The following is a 20,542-nucleotide window of genomic DNA, read 5'->3' as shown; positions in this document are numbered from 1 at the left end:
CGAAATTAATTAAACACCTGCTTATGCTTTCCATTTCTTTCACTTCGCTCACGAATGTATAACAGGAAAAATGTTAATCTTGACGCGAAATTAAATTTCTAGCACGGATATCCGTATATCGGAGTAAGTGTAATTCAAAGTTTGTATTAACAAACAATCGGCTTTCAAACATATCCGAGGATGCACCACGCTAATAATTTTTCTGTCGTCTGTTTCATCGAGAGGTATTCGTTGTCGTTAAACTCGAACCGACGATTACCCGAGCTTAAATTAATTGCCAATTAGGAGTCCCTCGGATCCCTCCGCGCCAAGTATTCGTGGCTAAGGTTCGATGTCGACGATAAACCAAAGGTTCGATGCTCCTATCAAAGGTGTTTACGGCTTATGAAATCATAGTGGACGCAAATAACGTAACATCGCGTTCGCGTGAAACGTAAGAGGGGTATATTACTTAAGGACGAAACAACCGCCGAGAACGGCCTCTGAATCCTACGTCAATTAATTAATTAAATAAAACCGACAATGGTAAGTTTAATCTCGCGGTATCAAATTATGCTTCTTTATATTTGTCTCGCTGGACCGTAAATTTCACTCGCAATTATTTCACTGTAAATTTTTCTCAGCCCTCAATTCTCGACTTTATGCTCGCGAATTCGAATTCTTTCGCGTCGCAATTTGCAACTCCGGCGCACGCCATAATACACACGCAAATGATATACGTGACAGTAACGAGACATAAGACAATCAAAAAACTGTCACACGGCGAGGCGTGTCGCAACCGTTGCAGCTAATGAAATAATAATGACATTGCGCCGCTCGTTTTTCACGGGTCGCGGGGACCGCGCGGGGTACGCACAATAACTTTCTTGCTAATTATGAAATAGTGATACGACTACACGGCGCGCATACAAACATCGTAACACTCCGAAAAACACGAAGCCAATTATGCACCGGTCCAGTGAGGAAGGACGAGCGGCCCTCTCGTAAAGCACTCTCGCCTTGCGGCGTGTGCGCCGGGGAACAATGAGCAAAAATCGACGCCCCGACACACGGGCTTCTATGCGAAATTATGCAAGAGCTGTAATCGCGTAAGTTGAGTTACGGAACGGCGCGCATTCGCAAACAGCAGTGTTATAAACACGGCGCGGAATTACGCGGAATCAAGATGTGAAAAATGTATTTTCCGGGTGCAAGGACGGCGGAGTCCAGCTTTACGACGCGACCAAATTACGATGATATTCGCTCTGTGCCAGGAATGAAATATCCGGGAATTTTTTAATATAATGGTAAATGCAGGAAAAAAAAATACTCGTTCCTTTTATTTTTTCTTTTAATTATTTGTGCGATATCTTTAGATAGCGTTTAATTAATGAAATATCTCGTAATCAATTCTTTAGCTTGATTTAAAAAATTAATTTAAAGTTTATAGAATATTTATTCTTTGATACAACTAAAAGAGACGAAGAGAAAGAGGGTTACGTTTCTCATATAAATTAAAAAAATATATAATTTTTTGTTTTATAACTTCCTGTTTCGAAATACAATATAACGCTGCAGCTGGAAGTTGAATCATCAACCTTGATATACGGTGCGTTTTAGGCGCTTTCTCTTTTTATAGAATATTCTTTTTACGAGCCCTAACATATTCAATGTTAAAATAAGTGTTGATGAAAACCACGCAACGGTATAAACGCTGTATTTCCGCGCTCCTGCGGAGGATCTTACGGTACGTGTGCCGCTTACAGGACTTGCAATTTCGGCGACGCGGAGCCATTAACATTGTAACGCGGGTGGCGGCGATGTCGAGCGTAAGGACCATAAGAACGCTTGACTTTAATTTTAATTTAAAATCGTTGCGTCCGACGGCGGGGACCACCTACGATCAGTAAGGAGGGCTGTCTCACTTCCAGAGGAGAGGCTCAGCTGCCCGAACGGCGTACGATTCAGTCGGATTTCGTTCAAGCCCGACGAAAGGGCCCGAGCCAATATCGAGCCGAACAATTAGAAACTTCATTTAATTACTCCTATTTTACTTAATCAACGGCTCAACCCCTTTAAAAGATTCGCGCTGGAGATTCTCGGCTTTAAAGCCACGTTTTTATATATAATTGAAACAATTATTTTGAATAAAATACGAATGATTAAAAGGGATTTTTTTAAATTATTTAAATTGTAAAGGAAAAATTCAGGCTTTCTTTCGATCTTTCTTCTTTTATCCCTCGTGTTTTTTTAATCACTCTCTGATTAATTTAAGTTTCAATCGCGTTCGCAAGCCATCGCTGGCTTCGCCACGAGCCGAGAATCTCCAGGTAGCGGCGCACTCGAGTCGGAGGCGGATGGCTATTGTTGAGACCTCCCACTGGGTCTGCGACTCCTTGTCATCGCTCACATCGTCTGCGGCGAAGAAACAGTCACAACACCGACCGCAAGGGAGTGACGAGGAAACTCGTAATTACTTTGTCGTAAATACTCATCCGCGACTAACGGTCAATTTCTATTTTGTGCCAAAACATCCCTAGCGCGATCCTTGATTAACTTTAAACGGCGCAATTTCGAGGCGCAAAAAAAAAATACTCCGCGTCATAATAACAGCGCGTAATACAGTTATAAAAAAAAATGTTTAACGCCCCTGGGGAAAAGGGAACTTTATTGACCCTTATAATTTCATACGTGCAGAAAAAAAGAAGGATGCACCCAAGTTTGAATTAAGTGAACGTGATATTCGCAAGCGATTTCTTTCTCCACGATCGCGAGCTAATGTATTATCGCTTATTAATATATACTAAAAAGCTGGAGACAAATACGGAGTGGTCGGGATATAGCGGGATTTATCGTCCTACACGCTCGCGATTTATCACGAAGTACGAAGGTACTTTCGGCCGCGTGCGCGTCTCTCGGTCGCACGAGGAAAGAAATACGATCGGGCTCGGCGAAGCCACATATGTTTCGTAAATCCTGTCGATTCGTTAACGTTAGCCTCTTGTATTAACCCGTAGAGCGATAAACGTCTCGCAATGACCGCCGACGCTACATGTGCCCTACTTCCTGCGAAAGGGTAGCTTAAATATTTTTAGCCGGCATTATCCATTCATCTGATCGTAAAATGTATTATTATTTCCGCTGGTAATTTAAATAAATCTAGAAGAGTAAAGAGCAAAATAAAAAATAAAAATTTCTCTAGCGCAAAAAGGTAATTTAACGTTTTAAAAATATTATCGCGATATTATGGGTATTTTTATTAATTGCATTATATGCTTTTTATATCTGCATATGTATGTGGGTGCGCGCTTTAAAAAAAATCCGGTGTACAATGCGTAATGACAACATTTAAAGATTTCGCCGCGGCTGGAGAATTATTTATTGCCGTTTATCTCTCTAGTGTATCTTAATAAATAATAAATAACGAGGATAATCCCCCAGAATCGTTTCTTCGGCAAATTACCTCGCCTCACTCGTGGCCACGCCGGTAACCGCGATTTATCGATGGATATAAATCGGCATCTCCCTGACGTATCGTGCGCGTGCAAGCCGCCTACTGCAATCCGCATATGCTTAACTTGCTCTCAACAATAAGTAATTTTTACACCCGCGATCGCAACAAATCGATAAAGTGTACTTAAAAATATATCGTGTCTGTTTTCTACATATGACAAACAGGTTGTAAGTTCTTTTTTTTTTTTTTGTAAAATAGCGAATTATTTTTTGCGGTTTATACGATAAAGTTGCATAACGTAGTTATTGAAAGACAAAGGAATAAGAGGCCATTATTTTTTTCCTGCGTGATAATTTTTATAAAAATCGAAACCTGTCGATCTGCTGTCCGATCTAGAAACTGGCACCTGCCAATCGTCGGCTGGCTCCAGTTTTACAATCTTCCTACGCCAGTTCTGGTTGAACTTAAACGCGGTTTAAAACGTAGGCGCTGTAAAGTTTACTGCTGCACGGGATCGCATAAAATCGAGCCAAAGGCGGCTGCGGACTTCTGCGCGGAAGTCACTTAACATCCCTAGATCAGCTCGCGAATGGATTTACTTTATCGGTCACACGTGCGCGTGTCTTACCCTGGCGACTTTCGTTTGCGAGCTGACACGTGGGACGAAGATGGGTCTCCCTATCTACGAACTCGCGACGTAGTACACTCAACTCCTACAAATAGTACGTGTCATATGTTAAATTGCCGACTCAACAATGTAAACTGACATACAAGCCAGAATGACGCAACGGTTACTTTCGTAGACGTTTAACATATTACAAGATCTTTCTTTTATCTTCTGATTCGAGTAAACTTAAGGAGATACACGTCAACCCTTTAGCCCACAAAATTCTATTTCTTTTTTTAATAATTAATAAATCTTCTCTAAATTTAAAAACGCTATAAAATACACAAGTGTCGAACGCGTAAAGATTTGCCAGAAACTTAAGAACTTGCCGATTCTGTTTATCCAAAAGTTCTTTACTGCGCTTCGATTTAATGCCGTTGTTTCTTTCGACGGAAATTTTACGGGGGAGTCTAACTTTTATTTCACACGCGTAATTCCAAGTTGTTTCTGCAGTTCCGGTCTCCTACGTCGCACGTGGCGACACCGGCTCACCCATATGTCACCGGGTTCGACGGTACGGTGCGTGTTACAGCAATCTGCGGCGTGCAGGTAAAGTTCTCCTCCCTTTCTTCCGCGTTTCTTCCTTCCGCGCGCGAACGCGCGCCACTTTTGCGGCGGAGGGAAGCGGATTTTGCCCACGTGTGCACAGCGTTGTACACCCACGGGGGCCGATACAATGAGCACTCGGGATTTATGTCGCGGCTCGCGCTAATATAAAGGCCAATTTATTTCGCGCCCGAAAGGAGACGGCACGAGAGGGGGAAGCAACGTTTTCCCCCTCCGGCCCCCGCCGGCCCACTTGTTTCGAGCTGGACACCAAAATGCAATTTATGCGGGATAACTTCGTAATTTATCGCGAAAACAATGCTGAACATCGTTTGATTCATATTCAACCACTGTCTCTCCCTCCCCCTCCTTCCCCCTGAGATGCGACATGTACAAAAGAGCAAATGTAATTATTTATTCAGCTTCCCATAATTTATATGCAAGTTCGGAGTTAGTGTTCTAACACTTTTACAATTAGATTAAAATCTTTAAGTGCATTAAAGGCAATTTTGTTCTTTTTTCTAAAATGCGACGAAAAAAAAATTAAATAAATAATTTCTTCGGACTTAAAAACGATTTCTAAATTTCTAACATTTTCGTACGTCAAATAAATCAAGTCGTTCGCATTAAAATATTCAATTGCACACATTTCATTTTTTTTTGTTCTTTTTTTATTTTTTTCTTTTTCGAAAAACTTTGAAGAAAAGGAGATGCGTGCAGATGCATTCTTTCGCAGCGTCTCGGAGCTCCCGTGCGTCGTACGGATGTACACACAAAATCCGAGAATGGAATTCTCGAGTCAAGAGGGCGATAAAAAGATTGAATAGGAATCGTAAAGAATTCGGAGATGCGACGGGGCTTCGTAAAGAACGGAGGAGATGAAGCGGGAGGTAGAAAAGGAAGAGGACCATTTCCTCCCTTTCTACGTTCCATTGAACGAATCCCGAGGGGGTCTCGCGGTAATATATTTCCCGCGCGCATAACGACCGCAGTTATTTAGTTAATACGATTTCCCGAAGTGATGGCTAAACCCGAAACGTGATGCTTACGAGTGTTATGTAAATAGCAGCAACGGGCGAACAACGAAAGCCCTAGAGATGTATAGGTTCTGACCAAAGGTATGACTAACCACTAACGAACAGTTCACACGGGCCTTGGCCCTCGTGAACGTCTCGAGACACCTAACACTGACGAACGAACGGACGAGTGAGAGCATTATCGAACTTTTACGGAAGACACGCTAATGAGACCGATCCGATAGTTTAACGACGTTAGGCAATTTAAAGTGTAACTCGTATCTCGAACACGTCGTACGCCCCGCACGTGGGCACCGAAACAATGCGCGCCTGCTGGACAATACTTATTAGTTTCAAAGGTGGGCGATTCGGTCTCTTCCCCTTTTTTCTGCAGCCTGCAGATGCCGTGTAACCCATTGCACAATACAAGCTAAAGACACGAAGGAAGACGGACGTACCGCCTACAAAGTCGAGTGGTGTCGACGCATCACTCCTCGGAACTGCACGGAATTCGCCTCGGTTAAAAGCCCACCCGATTTCAAATGTATCTAAATCTAAAGACGCGTATACTCCGTTTAAATATTCAGTCAGTTATTCGCAAGCTGGCGGAATTGTCTTTGCTAAAATCATATCGTGTGAACGAGGCGAGGCATCGCGTGTCATTAATCAAAAGGCTCGATTCTCTGAAAGTTATCGGTAAGGCCAATTTGATTGCTCATTACTGTACTCTTTAACATGCAAAGTACCAGCACGTCGGCGGGTCAATGAAAGAGCGTCGCGATAACGACTCGAAGAGAAACGCGGGGGATTAGCCGAACAAAGTCGATACCGCCGTACGATAAATCAGAGTCTCGCGACCGGTCCACGAATGGTATTAAGCCCCTATCGCGTTACGCGGAAAATAGGCCGGGGCCTCGATGAATATTTGGACCGCGACCAGTCGAACCAGTCTCTTGAAAGAAGTAAGGGTGCCTCGCTGCCGAATCATGAATAAATTTTAACGAGACCGCGGGCCCGAAGAGAGGGAGAAGACACCCGTTGCTGCGAGCGCCAGATATATGTATAAAGAAGCGATAAATCAAGCCTGCTAATCAGACCGCTTCATCAGGCCTACTTTTCGATAAATTACGAGGGAGGTAGAGGCCGAAAGCCAACTTTAAAATTCTTTCTCGCGAAAAATTAGCGAAAATCGATCCTCCCCGTAGCAATATTTCAAAAATCTGTATAATAAGACCCGAATTTATTTTATTTCACCCTGCATTTTATTCCGAAACATTTCAAGACCGCGACTCGCACGGAACGGAATGTCACAACCGTGAAAGTCCCAATCGATTTTCACATGGTATTTTCACGTCTCTCAGCGTGCGGGCGACATTTTTTAGTATCGCGGGACGCGAGTATGTGTTCGTCCTGTGTGGTCCATCGGAGACCCAGCAATCTAATCGGCGGTCCTCGCCAGTTCGAATTCGGCTACCGAGACGCGCGCGCGACCAGCTCTAATGAATAACATTAATTAACGCCTATAAATCCCTACCCTCGGCCGCCCGTGTATCTGTTTGGTATACCGGTGCACAAGTAAAACAACCGGGTGATCGAAAAGCTGTCGGGATGCCGGCGATGCGCTCGCGACCGAACGATGAAATCTTCGGAATGCGCGCGGACGGTCTCGACATCGAACGACCATGTAAAATCAAGACCGTCCGAGCGATACAGAAATAAAAGGCGGGATCGCGAGTGTTAAAGCGATTAACTTTGGCCGATGACAAATCGACAAGCCTGATCAAAACAGGCTGGGATATTTAGGGAGGTCGGGTTTTCTTAACTGTGGTATCAGCCGCGCGCTAAATAACTTTGATTTATTAAAATTGTATATGCTATAGGCGACTATAAAATCTGAAAGTCGCGCGGCCTCTTCCATCCACTTAAAATAACAAAAATCGGGAGTCCGTGCACACGCACGTACAGAACGTTAAGTCTTTATTTGCTCTACCTACCGAAGGTGGCATTAAATCCGCTTCCATCAGCGCGACGATACGCCTCTGTTAATTAATCCCGATGTCTTGGTAATAATTTATCCGATAACGTCCCGCAAGAGCGCGCGCACTTAATAAGCCGGGGCGATTAATACCTTTTTACGCTGTGCAAACCGGATAGTATGAGGGACTTCGGAGCACCTTTACCGGTCATAAAATCCTACACAAAGTTCTGCATGCGATGACGCAACTCTTTTGCCTTCATCGAAAGGGAGGGAAGGGAAAAAAAAAGAGGCTGGTAAGGAAGACGCTAACTAAACGCGACAAATAGATTGTCGAGAAAGTCGCGGTCCGGGTATAACCGACGTTACAATTCGCGGAGTCGCCAGAGTGAGAGATATTTATGCAAATTCGTAGCGTAAAACGGCTACGGTGCGGCTTAATGATTCGTCATTACGCCACGTGTAGGATTTTACGGTTTAAACGCGATTTTAGTTAAAGTCAAACATAACTTTTTCGCGAAAGTGACGTGTAATTAAACGTGTAATAAATTTTGTAGCACGGTATAATTATCACATTGTAAATTTAACTTGAAGCTTTTTTTAGTTTCTGGAATATTTCGTAAATTAATTAACGCGAAATCTAAAAAGTCTCGTAACTATTCTTCGCTCTTAGAATCGCAATTGTCTTGAGACTGTCTACAGACATTTGTGTAAAAGTAATAATGCCCGGCTCGACCTGCCACGACGTAAATAGAAGTTCTTCCTGGTGGAATCTATTTTTGGGACCGGCGTTGAATTACGAAAGTCGTAATTCAACGGATTGCATCAACGACTTGCGACTGAATGAAAGCGGGGGTAAAAAAAAGATAGCGGATAGAAACGGAATGGAAAGAGTCCACGAAGAGGGTGACAGGAAAAAAACGTTTGAATTCCCAATGGACGTGCCGAATGGATCCCGCGCCGGAACTGTTTCAGATGAAACAACAAAACAAAAATGTTTTTATAACCTAGTACCAAGAATACGAGCTGCAAGCTGATTCAGTCGATGACTGCACCGGTCAAAATTATTACGATAATTGCCAAACTCAACTGATCAATCATTTATTTTCTAAAAAGAGCTAATTGCCAGAAACCACGGAAAGTTTGAACTAATTTTTTTACTTCATTTATATTCAGTATTTAAAAAGATGTAATTATATCTCTTTCTAGATGATAAACTAGTTTGAAATTATTAATAAAATAATTAAGTCAGCTTTTAATTAATCAAATCAAAACTGTCATATTACTTTATCTCTTGCAAAATTCAATACTTATCTAAGTATTGAATTATATTATTAGAAATTTAATCGTCAAGCAAATATAAATTTCTGCAGCTAAATTTTATAAAATAATCTAGAACCGATATAATTTTATAAAACTTAACAAATTACAAATAAATTACAAGGCAAATACTTGTGCTTTCGTTAACATTTTTTCATGGTTTGGATAAAATTTATTCGCGCTGGCATTTCACTTATTAAACAATCACGAAGCAGTGTTTCATCGTTAAAAATAATAAGTGTTAAAAATAAAAAGACGTTACGTCTTGATTTTTGTAAATATGCGGTCTTCTCACCGCTTTAAAAATATCGCTCTATAAAGTAAGGTGCATTTGCGTCCCGCCTACGCGAATTCACGAATAAGCTGGATAACGCACGGCAGTTTGCGAAGTGCCATTCGCAGAACAACTTGTAAACGAGTCGCGGAGAATCGATTCGACACGTCCTCGCGGGCGAAGGGCTGTTTGCGCGCCGAGAAAGAGGAAGAGAAGAAAAATTCTCAGTGCTCGGTCCTTCCTACCGCCTAGGGACACGTCCTTCTTTCTCGTTCTCGAGAGCCACTGTAGATAATTGGGCCTGCACCCACGAAGAGCTTTTTCTCTCTCTCTATGTCACTCCTTCGTTTCCTCTTTCCTCCGTCTTCACGCTTCCACGAAATTTTTTAATCCGACACGCATAACAATGCGTAACACGGTCTTCCAAGTTATATAATATACACGAGAATGCAAAACGCATTTCATTCATCGTGCAAGATACATATAATTTTATCTAAATAGAAATATACTCGACTGGTTTTTCACTACATATAATTTTTATAAATTATCATATGAAATCATTCAAAATTACTTTTGAGTCACGATATTTAATTTCTATCATCGGCGGGTTTGTATGCAAGAATAATATAAATACCTTGAGTAGATTTTTGATGAATGTCGAATTAATCAACTCACTGCAATTCTTCGGTTATCGAAAGATGCTGATGACGCCAATTGCTAATCTGCACTGATCTGCACACAAGCATCTTCCTACAAATAAATTACAAGCATTAATCAGTAATTATTAATGCACTTTTATTCGCGATGTTCTGTTTGCGTCGAAACTTCGCAGTTTCGATTACTTTTTATTTATTCTTACATCAAAATTCTCACATTGATCGCATAATTGCGTCAAGTTGACTGCAAAAATTCATGCAGGTGAAATAATTGCTGACTGAACATATATTATTCACGCGATCCAAAAAATATTTACGTACTTTTATTTGCAACAGGCCATACATTATTTCAATATAAAAATCATTCGATAGCATACCTAGCTGCAGTTTCTGGACAGATATATTTCACGAAGAATTTTGCGCTCGCTTCGTCCGCCACCATGTTGTCCGTGTTAATTCCGGAAGCCTGGATTAATTGAATATGGCTCGAACGCTGCGATCAGCTCTATCGTGTCTCGGCTACACTGCAAACCTCGCGCGACAAAGCAGCTCGTACTTATTTCCGCCATAATTACGCTGAAACAATGTTGCAGTAATAACGCTATTGCCATATGCTGTTCATTTGCGGTGCATACAATTATCCGACTGTCTCGATTACTTCTTAATTGTTACGTCTCTAGATATTCGCGATCGCATAATGACGCTTTACCGTACCGTTAGAATTCGCGCGTACGAAAGTATTCTCTCTGAGCGTATATTACCATCGTTGTTTGAATAATGCTTATGCGCTTTCGTTCGTAACTCACCATACATCATGATTTTAACGCCCAATCCGCTCGATTACATATAATACTTCAATTTCTGCGTAGGTATTCCACAAGCAATTTCGTGTTCGTCTCGTCCATAGCCATGTTAGCCGCATCAATGCGAAAACGGATGTGTAGCCTACCGGACATGGCTCGAGTTTTGCAATTGGCTGACGCATCTGTTGCCAACTGCTGCACGATAAAATTTAAATAATAAAATATATTTATTTTTTATCGTGATTTTCTCTATTTTAATATTTCTTATGTAAAAATTACTCAACTTGCATTCTATGATTATTAATTTGTTCTACTCAATTATTTTTTATTGCTACTTTTATAAATTTAAATTAGTTATACATCTATAAAATATTAAACGCATAATACTTCATTTTAAATAGTTAAAGATATTAATTAAATATAAAATGCATCTTAATATTACATTTAACGTTTTGTCGATTGCTTCTTTATTGTTATCTTTTCTCATTAATAATTATTTCATTAAAAATTACGAGATATTAAAATAAGATAAAATTATGGAGGAACTGATCTATATTTTTTACACAGCGTTTACAAAAAAATTAAATACTTTCAAAAAATGCTAATAACTAGATATACATCAATAAATCAGAAAGATGAACTAAAATGTTAAGAAATACGGAAGTTTACGTTGCTTTCTAAACAATTACATATATATTTGTTTTTAGAATCTGTAGAAAATCGTAATATTACATTTTCTAATTAATTCTTATGCTCATTTACTAAAAATGCACTGTATATTCTCTGGTAGGCACCACGATTAGCTGAATATATAATGTTTGAATAGACGCCATTCAAAATACAGCTCTATAGTACAAATAAATTATTTTCAAGTCTATCTAAATTCTTTATGGTTCCGTTGATTCTTGTTGTTCAAATTTAGGATATTTTGTCTCTACTTCTGCCCAAGTAGTTCTTCCATAGGAAAGATCTCTCACTACACCAGGCAACTCGTCCAACTGCAATTAAAAATTTAACACCACATAATACGAATGCAGAGGTAAATTTTTGTAGATAGTAAAAGAATATACATACGTTTATCCGAACTTGCCCCATACTGTCTCTATCTCTAAGTGTTGCACTGTGCGGTGTCTTTAAAGTATCGAAATCGATCGTAATACCAAATGGTATTGCTATTTCGTCGGTGCGAGCATATCTACGTCCGATACTACCAGAAGAATCATCTACTTTATGCGAGACATCCGCCCTTGTAAGATCTTGCGCTGCAAAATATTAATACGTTAAATTTCATACATTTTATATAATCTCTATTTATTTTCTCTTTTAACTATGAAAATTATAGATTAAAAGAGTAAAAATTTTTAGTTTGCAGATATCAATAATGTAACAATAAGACTCATATATTACTTACATAATTTCTTTACAAATGGTATAAATTCGTCGTTACCACTGAGTGGTAGAACTGAACATTTTAATGGTGCTACTACTGGTGGAAGGGCAAAGTACGTTCTCTTCTCGTCACCTTCTCTCGTCTTGAAATTATGTTCAAATAAGGCATACATGATACGACCGATACCGAAAGAAGGCTCAATTACCGAGGGTATAATCTCTTCTACATGAACAGTTTTTTGATAACGCTTTACTTCTATCATGTTTTTCATGATCTTCACGCTGATATTTTTAGGCAGTGTCAGCTCGTATTCTCCATTCTCGTTCAGAGCTTGCTCTAAGGAAACAATTTCTTTCTCATTTAATGCTGCTAATGCGTCTTGCACAACTTTGCTGTCCTTTTTAAATGTTTTACCGATCAGCACCTTGTTCGGTACAATCTCGCAAACGTCCACAGTTTTCGGAGCAGGTAGTTTCTTCTCAGCCACCAGTTTCACGCCGGTGGCCTTGGTATGTTGCGTCAAGTCATAGGCGGACCGGTCAGCACATCCTACACATTCAATCCATCCATAAGACGTTAGACACTCGGCATCCCAACAGTCGCAGGCATAATGTGCCATTTCGTTACTCATGTGCTGACGGAAACGCATACGATTCGGATCGACGCCGACTTTCAGTAAAAACTGATGAATTCTGGCCATGAAATAACCTAGCGTTTCATTCGCCACTAGGCCAGATGCAACAGCTTCGCCTATAGTTAAGCGTTGTGCGCTCTTACCATCCATCTGATTGCATGCCGAGTATAATAACATATTTACGTCTTTAACAGTTTCGAATTTTTGATGACTTTTATTATTCGGATCGCAGAAATGCTCAATTTCCGCCATGGTAAACTCTCGCACGCGTATAAGTCCAGATCGCGGCGAGATCTCGTTTCTGAAGGCGTTGCCGATTTGTGCTGCGGCAAACGGCAACCTTTCTTGATTAAATGCCAGCAATCGTTTAAAGTTTACAAAGATACCTTGAGCCGTTTCTGGTCTCAAAAATCCCTTGACGAGCCCCGTTGGTCCAATTTGAGTGCCAAACATTAAGTTGAATTCTATCGGTTCCGTCAGGTCATTACCAGAAACTGGCGATTTCATATTATATTTCAATAATACTGCAGCCATTTCGTTCTTCGTCATACCATCTAGCTTGATAATGATATCTCTACATTCCTCGCGTGTCTTCTCATTCGTTTTCTTGTCACAAATTAACTTTTCCAAGTGTGCTTTAATTAAGTGATCTAGCCGGAAACACTCGCCAGTCTTCAGATCTTTTACCATCAAATCAGCAAAACGTTCTACATGGCCAGATGCCTTCAGCACTGGCTCAGGTGTTAAAATAGAACAATCAACTTCTAACATTTGTTCCTCCAATACAAAGAAATTTCTCCAGGCATTTATTAAATTTGTTTTCAATGAACAACCCATAGGTCCGAAGTCATATTGACCGGTGATACCACCATAAATTGCAAAAGATTGATCTAAGAAGAATCTACGTTTTAAAAGATCCTCCATCCTTGCTCTGTCAAATGTTATACTACTGGAAACTAAAGACAGCTCTTTATCTTCTAGCACCTTTTTCCGTAGCTTTAGTTCTGCCACAGCCTTTTTAATATCTAATTCTGGAGCACCATCAGATTTCAGTTTCCTTACATAGTCACCCTGTAAAAAGTAACTTATTAATGATTGTCACAAAAAATAATTGTCTATTAATCAAACTAAATTTACAATACAAAAATCAATGATTGTTAAAGCATTATCCTAATTAAAATATGAGTAGGAATTAATGTTAACAATATTAAAAAGCTATATAAAGGTATACAATCCTTGCTTTGCATCCATATGGCACTCACTTGTTCCTTGACGCTCGCCCGGAGCGGCGCTAGGACTTCCTCGACCTTAGGATCTGTCATGTCGAGCAAAAGAGCAACTTTCACGTTCCTGTTCGCCTTCTTAGTACCCCACCGGGTAAAATCGTGGAGATTAGCAGTGACTACGATGCCTCGAACAGGTTGTTTTCTAAGCGGAGTGCCGTTGGACACGCGGTGCACGGCAACCCTACGCGTGATCTGATGCAAACAGCGCCTGAAAAGCCGCATTCGCGAATATGATTGCACGATGCACATTCACTTAATCGCCGCACACGTGTCGTGTGGTTTCGTGTATAGCAGTGATAGAGATAGGCTGCGTAATCGACTGAATAAGAGTACAAAATTAGAAAGCAACGACATGCTTTGAGGAGTTTCTCCACTTTTAAAATACCTGGATTAAGGTCGATTATCTGAAGTAGAACAGAGGTTGATCACAGCTACCTTCCTTTAACCCTTTCATATAAAAATTTATCCGATTAAATATTGTTTGGATATACTATTTTATCAACCCTATTACCGACTAAAATTTTCATTTTAGTTTCGAGAAAGTTTGCTACAAGCCGCCACTGTCGCTTCTGCAAATCGTTGTGTGCGTCACCGACGCCAAACCAAATTAGACGTCCTCAATGTTCCCATCTGTTCCCATTCTTTTAATAGTACCGCTCTGCGGAAGTTTTATCGGACGAATCAGACTTACTTCTTTTATATTAAAAGAGTAGAAAAATTACACGCTGCAGAGCTAAACGTTTCATCTTGGTACATCGAAGTATGGTTCACATTTTACTTTCTATTCTCTTCTCTCACATCTACAGCAAATGCCATATTTGCTTTTCAGTGTTACATACATACATATACAACGATAAAACTCACGCACGCGCACCTTGCTGGCGATACGCGAGTGCGTCTACCTATCTACAGCTTCTCATTTACACTGTGTTCTTGGCAGACGCGATCATCGGGGGCTGCAAGTCAAATCCGTGAAGCCAATGTCGTGTACGACCGTCGATTTCGCTGACCTACGATCTCACCGGCATTTCATGAACGTCGACGGGACACGTGCGAACGCGCAACACCACTGCCGGCGATCGGCGACCTGTGACCGTATGCGTATGCATCGACGACTCCACGACGAACGCGTCTCGCTTCTACGATCTATGTCCGACCGCGGGAAGGACGCCGTTGCCCGATCGCAGATGCGCACGTCGACGACGATCTCGTCCGCACCGGTGAGTACTCGAGCCACCCAGACACCGAGGTCCACGACCTCCGATTTGCATTTCGACCTCCCGACCGCGAGAAAAAGAAAGAGCCTTTCACGAATTTTCATTGTCATCCCGTCAAAAGGAATCCACTCTTAGACACTCACTCTTGACTCCATCACGGAAACAGTCACCCAGATTTTTTTTTATATTTATATATATATATATATATTTTTTTTTTTTTTAATTTATATTGCCTAAGATAGTTGGTTACCTAGAAAATTTAATTTAGACTTTCGTGTATGTTCCATGAAAAATCTTGCGTACGTTCCAACTGCGATAGAGGTGAGAAGGGAAAGCTCGGCCCGATCAATTTATTTATTTCGCTTAACACAAGACGTCTTCCGACTTTGATCGAACTCGGAAAAACTGGCGGAAGACTAGCTGACTTGGATCTTTCGTGCGTGTCGTCTCGCATCATGCCTGTATCTGAATTTATCAGAAATGAACTTATTATTTGTCCTATTTTATATGTTATATAATAGATTCCAGTGCCACAAGTTGCTTCGTGAATTTGCACGAAAATTGTATTCCGAGCGTTATTCGTAAAAAAAATTTTATCGGATAAACAAACTTCTAAATTCTTTATTAAAAATTTATTATTTATTTCGTTATGGATTTAATGCTAATATTAATTTTTTTTTTGCAGTAGCCATGGTTGAAACGCCAAGGGATTGTGTCCTGCAGTGGGCTGGTCATGCGGGATATATTACAGAAAGATTCAGTGGTCTTTTGGCACGTCAAGCTTTAGTCGATGTCACGCTGATCTGCGATGAACAAAAGCTACGTGTTCACAAGCTGGTTTTAGCCTCGAATAGTATTTACTTTGAAGTAAGTATGCAAAAATTAATAACTTATTCCTCATACATTCTTTATCATTCTATATTAAATATGTATGTTTTACAAAGACTATATACATTTTTTATATTCTTTTAATTATTTGAACGTTTAACTTAGTGCTCGTTAACATTGTGTGTATTTTATATATATGTATATATAGAATATCCCATCATATATAAATTAGGGGTAAACAGGTCTTTTAGAAATAAATAGAAAAGTCGTATATAATTTATAAAATTCTCAATTGTTATTAAAAAAAAAAAATAAAATGTCTAGCGTAAGAGCGGTAAAGAAACTGCGAGTGAATGAGCGCACGATAGGCAGCAACGAGTATTATTCAAAGGAAATAGGCGGAGTTAGCGAAGGTGCGCAACTTTCTTGTCGCTCTCACTCTAGACATTTTAATTTTTTTTTTTTAATAACGGTTAACAATTTTACAAAATAATATGGGATTTTCGTACTTATCTCCGAAAGCCCTATCTATCCCCAAAATTATTTCTATTTGATCGCGGATACCCTGTATATACTGCATTAATTAATATGATAAATATATTTGTTCTTTTACATATAGTATGTGTCTGTGAATATTATAAATACTAGCTGTATCCCGCCACGCGTTGCTGTGGCTCTAGATGTAACATCTATATAATAGGTACATAAAAACACGTGGATATTCGTCGAATGTAACGTGTCAAAATTTCACAATATTTTACAATATTTAAATGTTCAAATTAATGGTCATGCTTTGCCATTTTCTAAATATATCATTAAATTTATACAAAAAGTAACAAAATATTCTCTTTATTTAAAATTATAATTTATTACTCATTCTTTTATTATAGAAAATAATTTGGAATTAAGTTTAGCAAGATGTGTATGTTAATTAATTTTTGGATGTGCATCTCTTTCCTTCCAGATCTACTGATGACTGAGCAGTGTTGTTAACGTTTTATTGAATACATTTTTAAAGATCTTGTTCTTTTTTAATTACTTTATATAATTTATTACTTAAAAATTACGTAAAAAAACATTTAATCATTTAATCATTAAAATAAGATAATGGTTATTTAGAATTGTACCTTTATGATCATATATTCATTGTTTTATTATTTAATGAGCAAAGTTTGCACATTATTTTTAAAAGTACAAAGAAAGTGCTATACATACTATTATTATACATCAAAGAAAAAATTCTTTACTGCAATGCAAAATAGGATTATTAAATTTATAACTACAAATATACTGTAGATTTCTTCAGGATTTCTATCAATAGTGCTAGTTCAAAACGAAACAAATATTTTACTAACCCATTTTTCACTAGAATGTCTACCAAACATTATTTTACGTTTATAGAAAAGAAAACAGGATTTTTAAATTTTATGTTATATGAACAGTGATGTAGAAAGATAAGAAAGGTATTTTTACTGTATTTACTTCAAAATTGGGAAATATAGTGTACTTATAGTAGAAAAATTTTGCAGGGATAATATAAAATTTATATAAACTAAAGAAAGCCTTGTATATCGGAATTTCAGTAGTTCTTAACAAATACATTTGAAGAAACCAAGTAGCGGGGCATACATTTTCACAACTTTTGAAGAACTTAGAAAGGTATTAAATAACTAATTTATATGATCTAAAGATAATAAAAATTATACGCTCAAGTGTTTCCATTTCCCGAAAATATATTTATTACTTTACAAGGTATATCTTGTCTGCATGATTTCACTATCTTTCTGTATGCAACTTGATAAGTCATTGCACAAAATGATATCCGACAGCTTGAGAAACAAGTTTTAGAAGCGTACTAAGAAAATATTGAAATAAATATTAAGAAATATTAGACATTCTGTATGGGCATTCTACATAGACATTCTACGTATCTCTATTCTTTAACTCAATTTAGTCTCTTTTCTTTAACTTTCAATTTTGTCTCTACTTTTCAACTCTCGATTTTGTTTCTGCTATTTTTATGTGTTCTTTTTGTACCATAGGAAATACTACAACAAGATTTGGGGCAAGAACCAATTATACTTTTAAAAGACTTGGACTTTGAAATTTTGAAGGCCATGGTCGAATTCATGTATTGCGGCGAAACTACGATATCTCATCAGCATTTAGCATCGTTACACACTGCGGCACAAATTTTTAAGGTAATTGACTGTTTTAATTAATAAAAAAAATTATTCACAATTTTATTGTACATAAAATTAATATATTCCTTGTTATTTCTAGGTAAAAGAACTGGTATCTGTAATCGATACTATTGTTGATTCCAAAAATATTTTGAGCGATTTTGAAAGTTGCCTAAAACAGCAAAGAAGAGATTGTAGTTTAAAAGTTGCAAACAGTTCACTCACAGAGGATGATTACGTCTGTGTTAGATGTGATAAATTAAGCACGGAGGAGGATACAGCGGTCTGTGCAAATAGCAATAATAACGATATAACCTCAAGTAATAATCAATCTTTAGAGAACGAAATGGTTGAGAGCACCGAGCACGATTTGGAACACACTTTGTACGAAGAATCGGACGCTGATGCCAGCAAGAAAGATGCAATAGATATGTCGTTCTCAATGTCTGATGTAAATATAAATATTCAAAATGATACTACTACTAATACCGTACTTACAAATGTAGGTACGGCAAACGAAGTACAAACCAGGTGCATAAACAGCAATAAAGACGATGGATATTGTCATAGTCTCGATTTAAAACCTATCTTGTATGAACAATGCTGTGATTTTTCTTGCGACATAAACGAAAACGATCAAACCACTTCTGCACTGTCGCAATCTTGCCTTCCACAAGTCGAAAATGACTTGGAGCACTGTTCCGAGAGTAGCACAGATGTTCCTAGCACGGTAGGAAAATGTGTCAAGGTGTATACGTCGAAACGACGTAAATCCATTGACGAGGTTCGCAATAAGCTTGTACATACGCAATGCAATTTAGTGCCAACGCCGCCGCACTCTACGGATTCTATAGATTTATTAGACGAACCGTCCGTTAATGATGTACCAGTTTCTTTGTTAACCTCCTTAGATATGGAAAGCGCCGAATATATCTTAAGCTTGAGCGCAGAAAGCATACAATCGATAGTAGGTGGTACTATAAGCAATCAGCACACGGTGATTGGATATAGAGAAATTAATATGGAACGAAACACCGGTAAAGAGCGGCTAAATTCTACAAATGACACGGATTGCACAAAACCGGTTTTAAGACGCAGCACACGACTGAGTCAACAAGAGAGTGATGAAGCTGCAAGTCTTTCTTCTGGAAGTTCTTCGGGAACTGAAAAATCATTTAAAAAAGGTAATTCTCCGAATCGATCGGAGTCTTACGCAAAAGCGAAACGTAAAAGAAAGGAGGATCGTAAAGTACCGGATCATAACGTAGTGCAATCCAAGAAAAGCAACAAGAAAACTAATTCGAAATTGATAGTAAGAAAAAGTAACAAGTCTGCATGTACAGTTGCCGTTAAAGAAAGAGAAGACTTAAAATTGAAAGAGGAATCGAAGTCGAAAGCAAACAATAGATTTAAAATCGAAAGTACGGAGAGATCAGTGACTGGAGACCAACCAACTGCTTGTCACTCAGTAAAATCTAATGTATGTAAGTGCATAAGTCGCGCTTTGTGGGGAGATATGTCCGACACGTTGGATTATTGGGAGAACGAAATGGATCTGCTAGCGTATCCGTCCAACACTGAGATTCCCTTCGCCGTTGGCTTGTTACCCTTACGAACCGCTTTGGAAAAGATGCAGGCCACGCCTGATTATCAACCACGCAAAACGCGTTCGTCAGTCGCGCCAATGAAGCAAGACGCAGGTAATAATCTCAAACGAAAATACTGCATACCTTCCGATGCCGTGGTACCGTTGAAAAAGCAAAATAACATCGACGAGAGCCCGAACACCGTATGTCATATAGAGATACGTACTGCACCATCACAATGCGTAAAAAATCGTAAACGGTTCCTTTCAGAATCTATTACGACTCTGCCAGCAAATGCATCGACATCTCAAATAACAAGCAATAATGTTGGTTAATATTTATTCACAATCTTATTCTGTCAGCTCAAATACCACAATACGTTAATAGCGTTAAAGTTAGAAGGCAGTAAAATATTAGTGTCGGATTTTCCTGTTTTTAACTTAACCAGTGCGAGAATAATTAAGATGAATAACTTATTTTCCTCGCCATATCTAGAATTTACTCGTAATATTAGAATATCTCGCAATTTATACAATTATAAATAATCTTAATTTAAATGTAAATAAAGATATTTTTACGTACAATTTTGCACACTCTTAAAAAGTTGCACATATTATACCTTGCAAGTAATTGTATATCTCTAAATATACTTTCGTAATATACGTTTATATGTACACTGAAAAGCAGATAAAACATTGGGAATTTTCGGGGAACAATAATTATAAAAT

The 20,542-nt window shown here is 38.8% G+C and overlaps 2 protein-coding genes across 8 annotated transcripts; one reads left to right on the top strand and one right to left on the bottom strand.

Annotated features, from left to right (window-relative positions):
- Nucleotides 1–11,224: 11,224 nt before the first annotated feature.
- Glyrs (glycine--tRNA ligase) lies at nucleotides 11,225–14,749 on the bottom strand. Of its 2 annotated transcripts, none has more exons than XM_070666132.1 (5): nucleotides 14,386–14,749; nucleotides 13,977–14,319; nucleotides 12,102–13,785; nucleotides 11,765–11,952; nucleotides 11,225–11,688 (listed from the first exon to the last, which is right to left on the bottom strand). In XM_070666132.1, exons 2-5 carry the CDS (start codon nucleotides 14,247–14,249, stop codon nucleotides 11,578–11,580), a joined length of 2,256 nt encoding a protein of 751 aa, XP_070522233.1. In that variant the 5' UTR covers nucleotides 14,250–14,319; nucleotides 14,386–14,749; the 3' UTR covers nucleotides 11,225–11,577. The 2 variants fall into 2 exon arrangements, with proteins under 2 accessions (XP_070522233.1, XP_070522243.1); XM_070666142.1 differs by having other exon boundaries at nucleotides 13,977–14,208.
- Nucleotides 14,750–15,080: 331 nt separating this feature from the next.
- Nucleotides 15,081–20,398, top strand: LOC139108111 (uncharacterized). Of its 6 annotated transcripts, XM_070666155.1 has the most exons (5): nucleotides 15,103–15,220; nucleotides 15,486–15,538; nucleotides 15,903–16,084; nucleotides 18,088–18,246; nucleotides 18,329–20,398. In XM_070666155.1, exons 2-5 carry the CDS (start codon nucleotides 15,496–15,498, stop codon nucleotides 20,147–20,149), a joined length of 2,205 nt encoding a protein of 734 aa, XP_070522256.1. In that variant the 5' UTR covers nucleotides 15,103–15,220; nucleotides 15,486–15,495; the 3' UTR covers nucleotides 20,150–20,398. The 6 variants fall into 6 exon arrangements, with proteins under 6 accessions (XP_070522266.1, XP_070522256.1, XP_070522274.1 ...); XM_070666165.1 differs by lacking the exon at nucleotides 15,486–15,538 and having other exon boundaries at nucleotides 15,081–15,220; XM_070666173.1 differs by lacking the exon at nucleotides 15,103–15,220 and having other exon boundaries at nucleotides 15,522–15,678.
- Nucleotides 20,399–20,542: the final 144 nt, after the last annotated feature.

The sequence above is a fragment of the Cardiocondyla obscurior genome, linkage group LG01 (assembly GCF_019399895.1).
Source record: "Cardiocondyla obscurior isolate alpha-2009 linkage group LG01, Cobs3.1, whole genome shotgun sequence".
NCBI lineage: Eukaryota > Metazoa > Arthropoda > Insecta > Hymenoptera > Formicidae > Cardiocondyla > Cardiocondyla obscurior.
This window is presented reverse-complemented; position numbering and strand designations above follow the sequence as displayed.